The sequence below is a fragment of the Fundulus heteroclitus genome, chromosome 16 (assembly GCF_011125445.2).
Source record: "Fundulus heteroclitus isolate FHET01 chromosome 16, MU-UCD_Fhet_4.1, whole genome shotgun sequence".
NCBI lineage: Eukaryota > Metazoa > Chordata > Actinopteri > Cyprinodontiformes > Fundulidae > Fundulus > Fundulus heteroclitus.
This window is the reverse complement of record NC_046376.1, coordinates 10,088,307-10,107,792: the sequence shown is the minus strand read 5'-3', so window position 1 is coordinate 10,107,792 and position 19,486 is coordinate 10,088,307. Positions and strand designations below refer to the sequence as shown.

At 39.4% G+C, this 19,486-nt stretch overlaps 1 protein-coding gene and 1 long non-coding RNA gene across 4 annotated transcripts; both read right to left on the bottom strand.

Annotated features, from left to right (window-relative positions):
• Positions 1 to 70: 70 nt before the first annotated feature.
• slc4a1a (solute carrier family 4 member 1a (Diego blood group)) lies at positions 71 to 9,348 on the bottom strand. Of its 2 annotated transcripts, none has more exons than XM_012878813.3 (21): positions 9,170 to 9,348; positions 7,989 to 8,057; positions 7,782 to 7,837; positions 6,825 to 6,934; positions 6,694 to 6,740; positions 5,645 to 5,810; positions 5,410 to 5,545; positions 5,257 to 5,326; positions 5,137 to 5,179; positions 4,865 to 5,049; positions 4,536 to 4,743; positions 4,103 to 4,309; positions 3,831 to 3,979; positions 3,536 to 3,730; positions 3,198 to 3,440; positions 3,004 to 3,093; positions 2,095 to 2,261; positions 1,751 to 1,992; positions 1,492 to 1,661; positions 1,011 to 1,184; positions 71 to 898 (listed from the first exon to the last, which is right to left on the bottom strand). In XM_012878813.3, the coding sequence occupies exons 2-21, from the start codon at positions 8,013 to 8,015 to the stop codon at positions 824 to 826; spliced, it is 2,760 nt and encodes a 919-aa protein (XP_012734267.2). In that variant the 5' UTR covers positions 8,016 to 8,057; positions 9,170 to 9,348; the 3' UTR covers positions 71 to 823. The 2 variants fall into 2 exon arrangements, with proteins under 2 accessions (XP_012734267.2, XP_012734268.2); XM_012878814.3 differs by having other exon boundaries at positions 9,190 to 9,348.
• A 96-nt stretch (positions 9,349 to 9,444) lies between these two features.
• Positions 9,445 to 13,106, bottom strand: LOC118566271. 2 transcript variants are annotated; one of them, XR_004932912.1, is made up of 4 exons: positions 12,858 to 13,106; positions 12,676 to 12,751; positions 12,513 to 12,562; positions 9,445 to 9,826 (listed from the first exon to the last, which is right to left on the bottom strand). It is a non-coding gene; the product is annotated as an uncharacterized LOC118566271 (long non-coding RNA). The 2 variants fall into 2 exon arrangements; XR_004932911.1 differs by lacking the exon at positions 12,858 to 13,106 and having other exon boundaries at positions 12,676 to 12,831.
• Positions 13,107 to 19,486: the final 6,380 nt, after the last annotated feature.

Genomic DNA, 19,486 nt, shown 5'->3' with positions numbered 1-19,486 from the left:
TACAGGATAAAAGTAGAAAATGAATCGGAAGGTGTGTAGTATGTTTCCCAGTTGCAGTTATGAAGCTGAGTATTTTAAATACTGATTTTTATTTGTAATAAAATAATCCAAAGCCATGTACAGCACACACATTTGATAACACAAAATGCATTTCAGGTCATTTACAGGTATAATTGTCTGATGTTATGTTCCAACAACTAAAATGACATTTCATCGTTTGCTTCTGTTTACGGTTTGTTGATTTTGATTCATTAATTGTCCTTTTTTTATTATTTATTACACTTTAAAATCTGATTTAGGCAACTCACACATCTTATTTATAGACATTTCAAAACAGAGAAAGAAATTACTATGACATAATAAGTGACACACAAGAAATAATGGAGCAAACTTAAGAAAAACAACTTTAAATATATTTCAGAAACATACTCTAGGCTATGGGGAAAAGGCATCGGTGAAAGCATCTCACAAATTTCTATTTGTGAGGATATAAAGAAAAACTCTGTAGAATAACTTAGCTTGAGCAAGGAAATACAATGTTGGAACAAAGGCAAATGAAAAACATTTTGAGCAGTTATAATCCACATGTTGAATATGTGCTGGGAGGAAAAAAAGTAGGATAAATGTATTTATAGGGAAAAGTGCCTCCTTTTGTTTTTTTAATGTCTTGGATCAAAATACTGTTTTCTCTGTAAGCCTTTGCCTGTAATAGTAAAATAAATCCTGGTTCATCTACAGAAATTTTGCATGAATGCTGGATATGAAAAGTAACATTTTAAAGATAAAAATGACAACAGTTTTTTAATTACAATTGTGATTTTCCTTATATCGGTGCTTGCACCAAGCCTTCCTCCATGTCTTCATCATCAAATTTCACTTTAGCGTCGTCTGCATCCAGCTGCAAGACAAGTTTATCCATTATCAGCAACACCAAATAAACAAATAAAATGACAACATAAATTATGAACGAGTCCTGTGGCGAGGTTTTGCATATAAAACCTAGAACTTACGCATTTCATCTCTGTGGTAGTGAAGAACCGGCCGGTCATGAACATCCGCAGTGGGACGGTGAGAATCAGAAAGAAGGGCAGTGACAGAGAGAACGGGCTCTGCTTGACCAACCAAAGGATGGCCAAACACAAAATCTGGATCAGAGTGAAGATATGCATCCGCATAGTTTTCACCTGCAAAGGCAAACAACCAGGATGACTTAGCAGGGCTTGCAAACAAAATAATAAAAAAAAACTGACAGGACTTTCTAGTAGATTTGAATAAATCAGCAGATCAAACTCCAAATGACACCACAGACCAAAAGCCAGCAGTCCTGGAGGCTTTAAGTTGAATAAAACAAGGTTCATAAGTAGGACACAGAAATGTGTTGTGTGATGCAAAACAGTCAAAAGTGATTAAAAGAGACTGCCAGTTACTATGCCCTTTGAAATAACATCCTAAGACAGTAAAATAGAGCGTATTAATGAGTAGAACTGATACCCTTGTGGCATAGGCGTCAGATGGATGGTATTTCTTGGGTGTAATGAGGAGAAGCATCCTGTCCCACATCTGGACCCCACTTAGAGAGGTGATACCCATATACAGGAAGATGCCAAACAAGGCTGTCATCGGGATCATCTTCAGGATCGGTTCCATGAAAATTGAGACTCCTGAAGAGCAGAAAGAGGATGGTTATAATGGGAAAATGTTTGCTGGGTGTGGTTTTGAGTGCATCAACGCTCTAGATGGCAGCACCTACCAACCATCATGGCCACGGCTATACCGCTGATCCTCTGCTCTATCACCTTCTCGATCACCGGTTTGGGCCCCTTAGACATGACGGTTAGAGCGTTGGCGTGGGTGACGGAGCGCACAGTGGCGGCGCTCAGCCAGGGGACCCCAAAGAGGGAGGAAATGCCCCCCATGGTGACCAGGAGGAGCAGGTCAAAATGAAATCCAGAGCCTTTTACCATCTTTCTCTCAGGTTTGCTCACAATCAGCCTGGGGTTCCATACAGAACACACACACAAAAAAAAACACTTCTTACAAATTGTTTAAGGTTGTTTTTTACGGTGATGGCATCGTTTATACAAGTTAACTTACGTTGTAATCTGGGACTCCATGAAAATGAGGATAAAGACGAGCAGACCAGGAACACAGCAGGCGCCCATCATCCAAATAGGGAAATCCTTTTTTTCTCCCATGGGGTTAATAAACCAGCCTCTGGCTTTGGGGTTGGTCACTTCAACACCTTTAGGCACAACCAGTTTCTACAATATCAAATAAAAACTGGTTGATTAATGCAAAAACTGAAGGTAGAAATACAGTTAATAAATTATTAGAGACATTTTAAGACAAAAACAGCTTATTTGACACCAGGTCCAGGACATTACTCTCTCCATCTTATCCTGGGGGATCCCATGTTGTTCAGTAAAGAATGCATAGTTCCCTCCAGGTTGTTACGGGTCTGCTCCAGGGTCTTGTCCCAGTAAGACAACCTCCAATAGGAGGATGCTGAGACGGTTGCTGATCAACGCCCCACCCCTACTCAACTGACTTTCTTTGCAGTGAGAAAGAGTAACTTCTCAGTCCAAGCGCCAACCCTGAAGACCTGTGCCCTTTTATCCTATTTCTACTTCATTACCATGGGTGCGGGTTAGAAAATAAAGAAACCAGTAAATCAAAACCCTTTCCTATTTGGAAAGCGCCTTCCTCACAAAGAGAGACCAGCTTGTGACACACACAATCCTGCAACCAAGCCTCCGATGCTTGTATCCATCCTTCCCTCTATGCCACCATCACTCTTGAAAAAGAAAATAGGATACCTGAACATCTTACTGAGTCAGAGACTCAGAGGCTCACAAGTCAATTTCCTGCCATGGAAATTGTACAACATCTAAATCTTACTTTTTGAACAAATAGAGATAAATGAAATCATCCAGTAGTGTTTACTGTGGTTTGTTTGACAACAAACTTTCAGATATTTTTTTGACATTTTTGCACACAGCACACCTGAGTGTAAGCATCCTCAATGCTGATATCCACTGCGATCATGAAGAAGATGGCAATCGGGACTCCAAAATCGCCAATCAAGCGACGAAGCTGGAGAGAAAAGGAAAAGATAGATCTCCATCAAACTTCGATGACTTCATAGGGGGATTTCTAACTAGAAATACTTTGGAGCTTGCTTCTGAACTTGAGCTTACCCAGCCAGGGAAGTAGGTACCATTTTTGAATGAACGGAGGAAGTAGGCAATGGAGAAGCAGCCAAACATCAGGCACATAGACAGCAGGGCAGTGTTGGGGTATGGCCTTTCAATCTCCTTCTCATGTCTGGTTACATTGCCTTCTACAACTATTTCGTGCAACACGATGATTGGGTGGAAGGGATCATCCAGGGAGTCATTGACATGGTCATAGTTCAGGATCAAAGGATGGGTTTGGAAGATCTGAGCAAGAAAAGAGAGTCAAAATCAGGTACAGTTGAGCACAGCAAAAAAAAAATGATCGGTGTGAGATGGGTGGTGGAATGAACTGTAGAAACCTTGATGAGTTTGGAGAAGGTCTCGTAGATGAAGATGAGTGAAATGAGGATGGAGAAGATTTCTTGGGTGAAGCGTGAAATGTATCGGACCAGGAAGCTGCCTTCCACCGCCACAACCACGATCACGATCACTATCAGCCACATACCCACCCAGATGCGACCCACGATGTACTCGATGCCCTGGGCTTTGCAGAACTGGTGTGGAACAATCAGCAAGAAAGATGACTTTAATGAGGAGAGCATCTCTTTGAAAACTTTTTTTAGAAGTCTTATTGCAATGACGACTTGTACATACGGCAAAAAAAGCTTCCTCAAACAGGAGGAGAGGTCCCGAAAATCCAATGACGAGAACAGGCTGGGCGGCGATGAGGCAGAAGATGACACCCTGGACGCAAGTGGAAACCATGAGCTCCGAGACGCCCATCATTTTCTCAGTTTTGTCCGCTAGATTGGATTTTAAAGAGAACAACAACATCTTCAGCCAGAGCCATTGAGAATTTCCCGCATCTTCAATGGCCACTAAACACAAAATGAGATGTGTTTCCACCCCGGACATTTGATACGAACCTAAAAGCCCCCCGAAGGTGATGGCGGGTGACAGGGCAGCGAAGTAGATGAAGATGATGGCGGCGAGTACTTGAGGGTTCAGGGCGTCTGTGTAGTCGCTGAGGTAGTGGCGGTATCGGCGCTTGATGTCCTTCACCATTCCACCAAAAGGATAGCCTGTACGGGCCAGAGGGTCCTCCTTTGGCCCTTCAGGAGCCGCATGTAAAGCTAAACAACACAAACATTCCAGTATTTGTAAAGAAACCAGTTATTTCTTCTCTAAGTTCACAACCATGCTCTACATTCATCGGTTTGTTGCCCTTTTCCCAAAAGTCTAACCAGATCTTTTTTGCTCCCTGAGTGGACTTCTGAAACATTCGCTAGATTTTACAGCCTGAAAAAGTCGTGTCAAAGTGTGAGCGTTACTGATGTAGTCCCAGTCAAGGAGTCTGACCTGCTACCCTGTCTCCAAAGGCAAGGCGGGTGTCAGAAGGACGGAGTCTGTCACGTAGCATCTTCTTCTGGAAGTCAACTATGGACTCCAGCATTGTCTTTTCCTGGATCTCAGTGGGAGGGATCACGATGCTGCAGTCCATGAAGTCAGCGATCGCGTCGGTTAGATCTTTCTCCGTCTGGGCGAGGTGAGCTTCTAGACTGAACACCTAACAGACGGGGGGTGAGGGAGGGGAGCAGAACACATTAGGTTTGTTTAGAAAGTGTGATCTAATCACTGGACCTTATGCCTTATGGTTTCCACTGTCCCTCTCTATATCTTCTTCCTACCCAGTCAGCCATCAGAGCCCCCATGGCGCGCCCAGTTTGGGTGTAGTTCACGTCGCTCTGGCTTGGGCCGACCATCATGAGGATGAAACGGACGGGAACCGAAGACTCCAGGACGGACTCCATCACCACAGTGTCACTCAGCCTGACGAAAGCCATCACCGGTTTCTGCAGGAGGTCGAGTACACCTGCAAGGAAGCGTCGTTTAAAACCAGATCTGGACCGTAAAACAACGCGTATTATACAGGAACAAAGTCGCGACTGAGCAAGCATACCTGTGAGGACAACTGATGCCTCTATATTGTCAGATCCGTCTCTCTGCAGAACACAGCAGATCAGGCACGTTAAATATATCTCATGCTATCCAAAGACAGATTAAAGTTTACAATAATTACCTTCTTGACGACAGAAAAGGTTTGCATTTGAATGTCTCCAGCCGGAGTAACGACGGGTCCGTCGTTCTGACTGCAGGGACAGATAAAAATCACATGTTCAGGAGATTTCATCCCGTGGTAGACGAAAAAAGGAACGGTCCCCACGAGGGTTACCTGCGTCTCAGAAGGAGAGCTCTCAGCAGGGAGTCTCGATCGCTGGGGCGGATCTCATTTTTGCCGAGCAGTTCGTCCACTATTTTCTCAGCCACAGCGGACAGGTTGCTGGCATTCATGTCGAAGATGATGGCTCCTGAGGACCGAGACTTCAGGTCACTACAGCTTCACATAGTTCAGCCAGTCACAAGAAATATTTGGATGTCGTTTTCTAAATACAAGATTACAAATTCACCTCTGCTAATCGCCCTCCGGACTTGAAGCAAGCTCTTAAAGGTGAGGTAGGAGACGTGCGACGGACCCCACTGTCTTGTGTTGGGGTCAAGGTTCTCCTCAAAGCCCACCCATCGGCTGGTCTCCTGCCAGATGTTGCCCTGGAGCTCATTTAACTCCACATAGGCCTGTTGTTATAAGACGTTTACAATCAGTGTTAAAAAGTGGACTCGCCCGGGTAAAATGAAATTGTAAGAAAATTAGACTGGCACAAGATGTTTCAAATATAATGTTGATTCATTTATTCTGCACAATTCAACTAGCAAAAAAATCTATTTAGAGGAAGTGTAAAATAAATAAGATAATACCACTGCTAATATGCTACTGAAATACCTTCTGACTATTTTATCAGCTTTTACATTTGAATCTGCCATTAGTTATTTTGAATCTGGTTTTATATGGAATAAAGTTAAGATGCCCTTTTTTCACTTTACCACAACCACACACTTTAGCTATAGAGCTGTAGTTTGCACAGAGGTTGCAGAGGATCAGAGTATTTCATTGTTGTATCGATCAGGAGAAAAATACAAAAACAAATCATTTTCATCATTTTTCAAATCATTTTGATGAAAGCTACAGTTTTGGACAGGCCTTAGCTGAGCTTAGAAATAAATTTGAGAGAAAATCTGGAGTCCCCCGCAGAAGTAAGGCAGACAAGAGTTCACTGCTTAATCTGATAAACTTGGAGAACTTTTGCAAAGCTAAGTGAAATCTTTTTAAAAATTTATTTAGATTTGACCCAGCGATACACTCATGGCTGAAAATCGAATAAAAATCTGCCAGTTTGAGGGCATAAATATTTATGGAACACTAATATTGCTCTTTTATTCTATATTTTTTTCTTTTAAAAGAAGAAAAACTTTTTTTTTCAGGATAAATGTTTTAACATACGTGGAAAAAGTTGGTAAATTATATATCTGGTTTTTACACCAAAACACTTCCTTTCAGTGGGGTTGTTCACATTGTAGAGCCACTTTATAACCATCTTTATATTCAGAAGCGCAGACTGACCTGAGCATCCCCCCTGGTGGTGGCGTTGGTGTTCACATTCAGAAAAGCTGAAAAAGGAGGCAGATGAGTGAGTATTCTTCTGTTTTTGCGCAAAAATTGACAATTGATTAAAATCTGCCCAAGCAGTTTACCATCTGGAATACTGGGAACAACGATGCCTTCAGGAGGAGCATCTGCCTCTTCCTCTTTTTCCTCAGCTTTCTCTTCGACATCGAAGTTGTCATTCTGGCCTTGTGGCGTCCTAAAGGGTTTGGAGGTGAAGAAAAATGAGCTACATCCATCAGCTACACAAATGTGTCCGACAAAATGGCATATATTGCTGTTCCTAAACCATTAAACTTGTTTACAAGAAATTCTGTAAATGGTGCTATGCTTTATATCACCACAAGATGGCAGCACACTGAAAGTTTGCTTATCAGCTGCACTTCTTATCTTTAATTGGTCCAGGAGACCATCGAGCGTGAGTTCAAATGTTTGGGGATGTTATTCATGTTCTGTCAGGCAGTATCCATTAAAAATAACAAACAAACCCCGAAAAAACATTTGAAGATTGTTAATTTCATAAGATTTAATTCATAATCTGTAATTGGTATATCACTTTTAAATTATACTCTCTGTCTTTCATTTACATTAACTTTTTGAAGAATTTTTGTCAAATATTTGAGTCATTTAATATTCAATATCTTTACCTCCATTAGCTTTCATATATATATATATATATATATATATATATATATATATATATATATATATATATATATATATATATATATATAAATATATATATTTATTTTTTTGATTCATTAGATTTCACACACACACACACACACACACACATATATATATATATATATATATATATATATATATATATATATATATATATATATATATATGTGAACTCTAATGAATCAAAAAAGGCATAAATGTATCACAAACTGCACACCTTTACAACCTTGAACTTAATAATTGAAAAACTGGGCCTCAGACTAGAATGATAGACTTCCCTCTATCTTATCAGAAACAGCGTGCAGCGCCATTGGGGCACCGTGCTAAACCAAGAGGCGTAAAGAAGGTGAAGCACTTACAGTTTTACAGGAGAAGGGGAGGCTGGGTCATTGTCTTCATATGACATGTCGCTGCCCTAAATAAGTGGAAAGTTAGAAAATGATTAAGTACAGCGGTCAGATGGGCATAGAGTTGATTCCAAAAAAATGCTGGACAGCGACTACAAGTCTTTCTGTAATGACATAGTTGGATCGGTTAGAGAACAAAAAAAAAAGAGAAACACCAACCTCCTCAAAAGTGAAATTGTTCTCCATGGATGTCGACTTGCCTCACCTTTCAGCTACTTAATGCATTCCCTAAAGCAGAAAACACATGAATTGATCCACTCTAGCACACTGAAGTTTGTGATAACTCAGAGTTAACAACTTGCTCACTGAGGATCAGCTGTGTCAAACATGGAAGGGGGATTTGAAGAAAACTTGTCATGAATAGGAACATGTACAACATTCTGGTCACAGGATGCCCCAAATTTATAAACTTGTGCAACAATTCTATCAAAAAGCTCCAATTTTCTTTTGTGATAATATTTGAGCATCGATACAGTGGAGAAACAGCTCATTAGCTAATTAGATTTTTTTTTAGACCTCTTCTAGGCCATTTTCCACCAATATTGATAAAAATGCAATCATCTGTCCTTACATGATGCATTCAGAGTCTTTCCATAAAGATGCTATTCATGTCAGATAATAAAGTGGCCGTTGACAATTTCAGACACGATATAGTTTAAATAGAGGACTTCAGAGCCTTATCTTTGGGTTACACCCTTCAACCAGCCTCATATGTTCTCCTCAGGGGCAAAGGAGTTAAAGCTTCCAGTTTTAAATTTTTGCAGTTGCCGTAAAATGAAGTTTACATACTAAAAAGGTATATTTCCTTCAGATTTTTTGTTTATTTCAGAGAAGCTTAAAATTAAAAATTTAGATCAGTTTTTACTTGAAATAATTCTGAATTTATTGTCCACATTGAGATTTTATAACTGCCAACATTAACAGTCAATGGCTTCTTCTGTTTAGAAAACCAACAAACAAATGTGATGCATGAGTTCAAAATTGGCTTTTTGGTGAAAGGGAAATTTTATTTCTGCAGCACTGTGCTGTACATTTCACCGTTTGCAAAAACAAGTTAATTCCACATTTTGAATTGTTAAATTTTAAGGTCCATAAATAATTTAGTTTAATTTCAGAATCAGCATTGCGTGCTTGGTGCTAAAATTGTAGTTACGCATAAAGCAAAACAAGCATTTTTCATTAAAAGTTTATATTCAGTTCTTGAAGTAGCTCAAGTTTGCAAAGAATAATTTTGAGTTCCTGGCTTTTATCCTCATTCTACATCAAGACATCCATATCGCTCCATCGCCTCTAGTCCTAAAACAAGCATGTCTAAATGCCAGAGGAGGCCACACCCCTACCTGAGTGCAGGTAATCCCACCTGGTCTCCAGCACTGGAAACAGGATGAACAGTGTCCTGTCAGCTTCGACGAGCCCGGTGACAAACTGAGGCAGGACAGACGGAAAGATGAGATCACCGAATGACCCGAAGTAAGCGGGAACACCCACCTGAAAGTACGTCTCAGCTAAAAGTGCAGTACCCCGCAACCCCTGTGGCTGCTCAGCAGGGTGTATGACACACAAACATCTCTATCTGGCCCGGACACCTTGACACAGGGATATCCCAGCCCTAATTTGCGTGCACCGCCCTTTCAGAAAGAACCACGTCTAAGGACAGAAAGGCCCTGAACCTCATCGTGTCTGAGGGGCACACATGTGCCAGAGGGGGCAGAGAAGGGGGCAAAGTGAGGTACCTTTTGGAGAACATCTCCCTACGTCATCTTGTTGACACACTGGGGATTCCCTCTTGATATACACCAGATATGGAGTAGTTCCAAGTGATATGAAAACATTGATCTGAATAATAAAAAAAAAAAAAAAAGTCATGCAACACTCCAGCTCACTTGGTTCTTTCGCGTGCCTGTGGAACAGGAGCAACAAGGCGAGACCTCCTCTGCAGGCTGGAGGTGTAGCTGGCTGCTGATGACACATACAGGCACATGATGCTGCTGCACCGACTTGTGAAAAGGAGAGAAATATGAATTATGCAGAGAATTAAAACGGCAGCTCAAACCATAAAAACTGTGAAACAGTTTCTGCAGAGGAAATCATGACATTGCATGAAATATAGCGTGTACAATGCTGACATTGCATGAAATGTTGCTTGAAAGGGTTTTTCCAAATTCAAATAGGGACTATAGTTAGATGGTGCAATGATATATTTAATTTATACTCAAACTAATAACAGGTTCTCAAAACATTTCAGGGCTACATACTGTACAACAGGATTCACGCACCTTTGACTACAGTTTTCAGTGCATTTCATTGGGATTTTATGTGACAGACCAGCACAAATAGAACATAATTATAAAATAAAAGTTAAAGAATACATAAAAATGTTTTGCAAATAAATATCTGAAAAGTGTGGTCTTAAATTGTCCCCCTCCTTGACTAAATACTTTGTAGAACCACTTTTAACTGCAGTTACATCTGCAAATCCTTTGTGCAATCTCTCAACCAGCTTTTTACAGCTAGAGACAGATTTTGTGTCACTTCCTCCTTACAACCTTAGTCAAGTTGGACGGAGAGCAGCTGTGAGCATCAGTTTCCATGCCTTTCTGCAGACTCTCGAATGGATGTCGGTCTGCACATGAATGTGCTTTATTGCAGCCCTAACTGCATGGTTAGTGTTGGTGACCTGCTGGAAGGTGAACCCACTACCTGCTTCAAGTGTTTTGCAGCCCCTAGCAAATTATCTTCCAGGATTGCCCTGTATATAGCTTCCACCATATTCCAATCCACCCTGACCTATGCCTGCCAAAGAAAACCACCCCCACCGCATCATGCTGCTACCACTATGGATTTTAATGTGTTCAGTGAGATTAGGCAGTGTCAAATTTCCACCACATGTAGCCTTTGGCGTACAGGCCAGAAAGTTGAATTTTGGTCTCATCTGACCATAGCACCCTGTTCGCCCTTACTTCTGATTGCTCTTGGATGTTATTTACCGGTATCACACAGGTATAACTGCTTCCGCTTTGTTGATGTATCACAAATAATCTTCATTAGAACACAATGAGCTTTGTGTTCATTGCCATGAAATAAAAAAATGGGTATGGATCTTGTGTGTGAATACACTTTCAAGACCATGTATGCTTATTTCATGCCAGATGTTTCTTGTGGTACATCCATGTGGTTTGCATGTAACCTCAGCAACTATACAATCTATACATTAATTTCCATTAATGATTTTGTTAAAAATGTGTCCAATACTAATATTCCCCCCTATGCTGATGATGCAGTCATTTTCTGCTTTGGCAGCACACGAGAAGAAGCACTCGCTGTAAACTTCAAAATACGTCAGATACTTTCCCAAATTCAATGTGCAACTTAAAACTTGCTTTGACTGCAGAAAAATCCAAAACAATGCTAATTTTCACAGTCAAGATTGAAGCGAATAAATTGCAGACCTATTAACACCTTTCTAGGCTTAAAGATTGAGTTTGTCTCTGTATAGATAACTTGGTTTTCTAAAGGTCTCACGTCTAAACTGAGCGTTTACCAACTGGTGAAGAAACTTGAACTAAAAACTAATTTATTGTTAGAATAGGTCCTGTTTCTCCTTTGATTGTTTTGCAACTTTTATGTCCCTATTGGAAAATGCTGGCATAGTACACATGCTGTCTCTCTGCACATGTTAGCTCCTAGATCTCCTCTCTCCACCAGAAGAATAAACCGCAGGTACATCCTAATTTATTAACCAATTCTTGGAATTCCACTTACATACTTGGTAGGGTATATCAACCAAACGACAGCAGGATGTTATTCTCTTTGGTCACACGACTTCTAGATTCTCACGGTCCCAAGGGTCTGGACTGAACTGGGGAATAGGTCTTCTCAAGACGAGACTCCATGTCTCATATCTATGCCTTGAGTCTCCAGGGACTGGTCTCTCTGAACGCTGAGATACCTTTGAATGATTTAAAAATAAGTACGTCTCATTCGAGATTCCTGCACATAACTGGCGAAGGCTTGCTAATTTGGTGTAGCATACCCCTCTGCTAAAAGGTCAGTGAGCATTTACAAAGCCTGGAAGGCTTATATTGACATACCTTGCTGAAACTGAGGTCACGCCTTCTCTAACTTGAACCTAATGTAATCAAGTTACTACAGAGGGAGGAAGTTTTCCAGTAAACTTTGATGAAATTGGCCTTTTCCTCCCCCACCATTCAGGAATAATCACGTCAGCATTCAACAAAGAACATTTTGCCCCCAGTGATTTATGCAGCAGTTCCACCATGGCAGCTGCTTTGAAACGCATGAACTCTGCATCCTTATCTGGTGTTAGCGAGTGCCTGGACTGATAAATCCGCAGCAGAGAGGACGTCTAGTTTTGTTTCACAACTATTTAACTTTTTTGCCTCCATGATCAGTTTTTCACCAGCACTTGAAGTAACGTCAACAGCTTTTGCCCCTTGAAAGAATAACCTACTGTAATTCTCTAAGAAAGGGGACCATTCTTGTCACCATTGGCTGTAATACTAATGCTGGACTTGCTGGATGCCATTAAATGAGTCAATCAAACTTGACAAATATTTCTAAGAATCAAGTTTATACTGAAATGTGCTTGACAACATGTGAGGATGCGAATTGGAATATAAACTCAGTTTTAATGTTATTACTCTTCAGTGCAAAATTCCATACCTGTTAATATTTCATTGTTAAAAGCTTTCAGATGCGGAAAAAGCAGAAACCTGTAAGGATAAACCAAAAACTTCAGATTGTAAACCTTTTAGACATGTCAACTTTGATAATTTAGTTACTCTGCATTGAATCAAACTCTGACAACACTTAACCAGACACTCACTGTTGCTGTTGCTTTGGTTCATCTAGTGGCAGAAAAAGCAAAGTTCCTCAACTCAGACCAGAGTATTTTGAGTTTCCTACCATAGAAAACTTGTTAACAGTCCTTTTTATTAGTAACAGCTACGATTAAAACCAATGCTTGACATTAGCATGCTTCTGTGGCTTGTCTTTTTGAGAACGTACCTCCAGAAGTTTTTGTTGTGATGAACTCAGCACTGTGTTCCTGCATATCTGATCCCATACGGCTCGATCCAAAAAGACTGACAACACCGGGTAAAATGTGTCTGTTCTGCATCTGCTTTGATTTAAACCGAAGAAGAAAACTTGACTGAATAAAGTCAGCTTAGCAGTGAATCAGTGAAAAACGTGTGTGGTGTCATAATTAGCATGTGTTTTCTACCCCCTTTTTGCTTTAAAAGCTCCAGTGGTGCAGCTGCGTAGACCCCACAGGAGCTGATAACACGCTTTCCCAGCATTACCTGAGCATGTCACAAGGGTTTCTTATGACATCAGGAATGTTTGGCTTTGTTTACAAGAGTTCAGATGCTGTGACTGTGGAGGAAAGTCCATGATAGTGAGCATTCGGTTGTCCGCTTTGCCCTTTTTAGTTTGCAAAGCTTTGATTTGTTTTGTTTTTATCCTTTTCTTTTGGCCTCACTGTCCTGTTGCCATATCACAGCTCAGCAAATTCAGGATTAAACACTAAATTAAGATAATAATCCAACATATTATGCCATTTTTACTCACCAGACAAACAAAGTACCTTCTCATAATTTGTGTGTAAAACTGTAAAAGATTTCCTATGATGTTACATAAACTGTGTGGTAGTACTTTTCGACACAATTTTTTAAATTTTTTGTTCTGTATTCTTCTGAGGTTTTAGGACTTTTAGCATTGTGAAGTCGACGTGTTTTCTCCATGGACATTTTAGAAAATGCTCTGCACATAATCACTATCGTATGGGTCTAAATTTTAAATCACCGGAACTAAACGGTTTTTAATCCTCGGTTTAATTATCTGTGCCACAATCTGAAAAAGCCGACCAAGTTTAATAATGTTATCCACGCTTAGAAAACACAAGTGGGGCCCAATTTTAGACCCTCTGTGGTGGAACCTTGTTATCGCTGCTCATTGAAGCTATCTGCGGTGGCCATGTGGGTTTTACTTACAGTGTACAGACACTCCCAGTTTCCACACAGGCACCACTAAATGCACGTTTTCATTTTTTCTCTGTTTTTAACTGTAAACTAAATAGAATTATCAGTTATTTGGACTAGGTGGGATTTCAACTTCAAATCTTGTTTAAAAAAAAAAAGCTTAAAAATAAAGATGGGAAAGACACAATGGCTGAAAACAAAGATGAGTTATTGCACTTGATCCTGATTGAAAGTATGAATTCCCCACAGTCGCATCGATCTGAATTTCAATGACGGCTGTAGCTGAGCAAAAATAAGCGTCAGTATCACATGTACATTGAGTTATTTTATTGGACAACTAAGGCTGCAAATGTGAGCTCTATCAGCGTCTCAACAAGCTGACTGGCGTGAATTATCACTGAGCGCCAGAATTGAAGACCCACCTACTCACAGTGCTTCACTGCTAAAAAGAGTGAACTCGGCATTATCATTCATTTCACTTCAGTTAAACTTTAATCACATTATCATCTTTTACTATCACAAATATTATTATTTTTAATGTGATTACTAACAGACAACATGGCAGGTTTTAATACGTTGGCTTGTGCCAGTTAGACATAGCCTGCATTTTCAAACTAAATGGAGAGTAAAAAAAAAATAGACTCACAAACTAAAAAAAAGGAAAAAAAAAGACACAATTTGATAAAAAAATTTTGAGGTGCAAATTTTTATCAGTAGAAAACATTAGCCCCAGTGCAGACTTCTGTTTTTGTTTTGTGATTTTCCGATTATCAAATCTCACGACGAGCGTTTCACATTAAGTGTGAGGAATTTTTCACCTACTTTTATTTGCAGAATTTTTTAATCAGGCACACTTAAAGATTTGGGCATGTGGCGACGGTAGCGCAGTAATAAGGGAGTTCGTCCTGCAATTGACGGGTTGCCGGTTCAACTGTCTCATTCATTGTATCCTTGGGCAAGACACTTCACCCATTGGCGCTGATGTATAGCAGCTTCACTTCTGTCAGTCTGCCCCAGTGCAGCTGTGGCTACTAACCTAGCTCCCCACCGTGAATGTGTGTGTGGGTGAATGACTAGTGTAAAGCGCTTTGGGGTTGTCAGACTAGGCAGGGGCGAATCCAGGATTTTTCAAAGGGGGGTGCGGCTAAATGACCAAAGAATGCCATCTTTACTCTTTCACACTACCCTAATTATTCATCTAAGGGTTTTGGAATTGATAATCATTTTAATGGATGAACATAAGTGGAATTAGCATGATTACATTACAGCAATGGCAAAAGGATTTTTAAGCCAAGATCTCGGTTTTTACAGCATGCACAAGGTTAAAAAGTAGTTTATAGAAAAAATTATCCTTATCAACAATTAATCAAACAAAAATCTTTATTTTTCAGAAATGATATTTATACAGAAAATGAAATAAAAAACACAAGGACTTAAGAACAGTTTGGTATGGTTCAAGTGACAAAGGAGTTTTGAATATATTTTAACAAGATAAACTATGTTAACAAAAAAACAAACAAAAAAAACAACAACTTTAAAGTAAGTTAAACCAATGAACATGTATGGTGAAGTTAAGCTATAAGCCTATAATAGAACTGTAAGACTTGACAAAAAATATTGTTCTCTTCTACAACACCTTCAACTTTATGATGACGATGATAATGGGTTTACAAATGCCAACCTTCTAGGATGCTTCTGGGCAAATATGTCAATGATTTTATTGATGTCTAAATGAATGTCCTTGTGGACATACATAAGTAGCAAAGCCACAAACTTTTCCTGTCCCATAGTCGACCTTAGCAAAGTTTTCACTGCTTTAAGGCCCGAGTTAGCACGTTCCACAGAAGCACTCGTAACAGGTATAACTGACAGAAGGTAAAGAATCATAGAAATGTTTGGGTAGCACTTCATATTTGTTATCCTTAGAATTTCAGGGAGAGAGCTGGGTTTTTCCACTGATGATGACCACTTTGTGTGCCACAACTTCACTTCCTGCCTGAATGTTGATCCTGATGGTAGATCATCTTTATATGATGTAAAGATCTCTTTCTCACTCTCATCGCTCATCATATGCAAGTTGCTTGGCAATAGATTTAAGCCTAGTATGGCAGCTGAGGACTTGGAACAAAGACTGTACAACCCCAGTACTCCATAGGGTTATCTGAAGGATTGTCGTTTCTCATTGTCTGTCGTCCACAACGTCTAGGTATTGGGAGGTCATCATTAAAACCAGCCAATTTCCCCATTTCTACCATCGATTCATAAACCTCTTTGAATTCAGCCTCAGCCTTACATCTTATGTCCCTAAGAATGTCTTTTACAAGTTTGACTTCTTCATATGCAGTGAGGATATCCTGTGATGACCCTTGTAATAGCATACTTAGTGACTTGGTGAATCCAAAGAAGTACCTATTGCACTGTAAAGCAGCAATAAAGTTGGCCGAAGTTACTGCTTCGAGGAGATCATTTGCTTCAACTATTGCTTTGGCATCCCACACAGAATCTGCATTCTCTGATATCACATTAAGACAATGGAGAAGAGCCTCATAAAGGTTGTGGAAGTCTTCAAGGCTATTGTGACGCTCAACCCAACGAGTCTCACACATGAGCTTTATCTTCTTCTTAGCCAACAGTTCTTTTTCTGCTGCAACCCTTTCCTGGTTAATCTCAGACACTGAAGATTCAAACTGTTGTTGCCTCTTTGGTGAACACTTGAAAAAAAATACCAACTGAAGCCACAGTTGAAAGCATACATTTGATATCCAGAACAGATGATGACTTTGATAATGCAAGGTTTAATTGGTGACAGTGGAAGTACTTAGCTCTTGGAGATTCTTTGCAAAAGTTGAGAGCACAACCATTTACTCTTCCTGCCATAATGCCAGCACCATCATAGCCTTGGGCACGCCACAGTTTCGGATCTAGTCCAACTTTCCTTAAAGAGGTCAACAGGTTTTTACATATTTCCTCCCCTGTTATGGAATCACATCCAACAAAATCTATTAACCTTTCAACAGGAATGCCATCTTTCACGTAGCGAATACACACACCTAGTTGTTCATAGTTTGAAACATCGGTAACTTCATCAGCTATTACAGCATAGTATGGCCCCCATTCCTGATTCAGCACATCATGCACAATAGTGCTTTGAATATACTCTTTTATATAATCAAGCTAATCATTTTTAGATGTTTCAGAAATGTAATTTGCATTTTGACTGCATGAGTCCAAGTAATTTTTGAGTGGGCCATTGCCTGCTTCTTGTCTGAACTCGAGAAGAGCAATAAAGTTGCCTTTCTTTAGACTTTCCGATGATGGATCATCTCGATGGCCTCTTAGGGCGATGCCCTGACGCCCACACAGTTCTATACATTTTATAACTGATGAGAGGAACAGTCTATTGTTTTGAACACGTGTATCCATTTCAGTACTCAATGTGTGGTTAATCTTTGTTTGCTGACCATTCATTAGATCCACGAATGCATGAAACTTTGCATCAGAACTCTGGTGGTACTGCTGTTGCATGTGTGTTGTCATTTGTTCATTGAACTTTCTCCAGTTAGTAAATGGCAGGTCTATCAAAATACGAGCCCTCCTACTCTGACTTTGAGCAGGAAACAAAATGCATGGCAAACAGTACACCCCATCTTCCTGGGCAGAGTATGATAGGAAGTCATACTTGTCCAGCCAGTCCCTCTGGCATGTTCTATTGGTCACTCCACCGGCTCTTCGGTTGTCTTTAAATTCTCTGGCAGGGAAATTGAAAGACTTTGGTGGTTTTCTGGTCTGTAGAAGTTGAAATTTTCCAGAGTCGTTCATTTCACTAATTCGGTCCTTGGCTTTTGATATATCTGTAATAAGATTGATATTTTCAATCTTAGTCAGTTTTGTATGGTTGCTGGTGGAGTTGTAAATCTGCCTACATTGGGCTTTTGTATAGCCTTACTTTAGAATTTTTATGAAATGTAAGATTTCAAGATTAAGCAAAAAAGTCAATTGTGTAAGATAAAAAAAGAATTAGTTGTTTCAACATTTAAAAACAACTATTACTAACCTATGTCATAAGTTGTTTTGGGCAAATCCGTTTGGTTGAGTGCCGGCTCTTCGGTTGTCTTTACATGGAAACATGGTCCTTGTTGTTCATCTGGAAAAGAAAATATTTTTTGTGATCAAGTGAACCTTTTGATCTCAAGAGGTGCCACAAAACTTTTTTTATTTCGTATTTTTATCTTAACTTTTTAAATTCACTGAACACAAATATCACCAGGTGCCACAAACCTGAATTTACTTAAAGTAATCTGTATTTTTATAGCAAAATATAAAATTCACTAAACACAAATAACACCAGATCGGTAGTTATCATACCACAATGTTACCAAGACTTTTTTGTAACTTTACACTCTTTTTTCATTGCTTTTCAAAAACTGTGCAACAAAAATTAAATTTTCATAACTTTCCCGTTAATGGAAAAAGTTTTCCCTAAAATTGCATTACACAACTTGTGAGAACCCCATGTTTTCTCATTATCAACATTTTCTAGCAATCATCATACCTTTTTTCTGTGTGTCTCAATGTCTGAATGATCCCAGTCAACGCTGTGGTCATTTTCTGTACTTGTACCTAAAAGGTAAAATGGAGTCGACATGGTCGATAGGCCTAAACCACTGAGCTCTATAATACACTGGAGTGCTAATCACCGTCTGTTTGAACGAGTCGCTTTGAAGCCACTAGCCGCCATATTGGTACTCCCTATTTTCCTCCAGTAACTAGGGAATATGTGCGCTACAGCATCGAATAACGAGGATTTTCTCATGTTCAGGGGGGGCTTAAAACTTTTAAAATGTCAAATGCCATATAGTTTTATGTTATGTTCTAAAAATATCAAGTACTGAGAAAGTCATGTGCTGAAATATTTTGCATTTTATTCATTTAAATATATATGTTTAACATTTATAACTTTATAAATGACAATATACAAAAACATATATTTACATATGTGTATACATATATATACATATATACATATACACATACTTATATATACATATATATATATTTAATATGAATAACATGTAAAATATTTCAGCACCTAATTTCCTAGTAGTTGATAGTGTTAGTAAATCCACTGACTGTAGAATTACCTGTGAAACGTTTTCACTCAGCCAGAAAACTGCTTGTTGTTGCAACTAAATCCTGTGGGATTCTGTGAGAGTAGGGAGTAGCAAGATGGCGGCCAGTGACTTCAGTTTTTCGGCAAAATCAGCACTCCAGTGTATAATATAGCTCAGTGGCCTAAACACGATTAACTTGTTAAAGGAAAAGTCCAATCAAAATCAGAATTCAAACTGCTGAAAGTACTTTAAATATAAAATTATTACATACTGTTCAATATATGAACTCGGTGTCCCTTTTTTCTGAAGTCGCTTGTTTGTGCTCTAAACTGCCGCACTACAGACAATGGCGGAAATATCCCTCCGCCTCATAACGTAAAGGTGAAATTTTTTTTTCTTTTTTTTTTTCACTTTTACCCGATGTATTGGAACATTCAGCAGCCATGCATGTGGGCATTGTTGCTTCAACAATAGCTCTTCCGAATTTCAATAGTGAAGTCCTCTCGAAATCCGAAATAATTGTTATTGATCTGTGTACAACAGT

What these genes read in the sequence shown, in the direction of transcription:
- slc4a1a (XM_012878813.3), bottom strand. Translation starts at nt 8,015, where the DNA reads ATGGAGAACAATTTCACTTTTGAGGAG. An exon ending in CCTTTTCTGTCGTCAAGAAG is followed by an intron (nt 5,180 to 5,256) that starts GTAATTATTGTA and finishes TGTGTTCTGCAG; the next exon opens with AGAGACGGATCTGACAATAT. An exon ending in CTTTGGAGACAGGGTAGCAG is followed by an intron (nt 4,310 to 4,535) that starts GTCAGACTCCTT and finishes TGTGTTGTTTAG; the next exon opens with CTTTACATGCGGCTCCTGAA.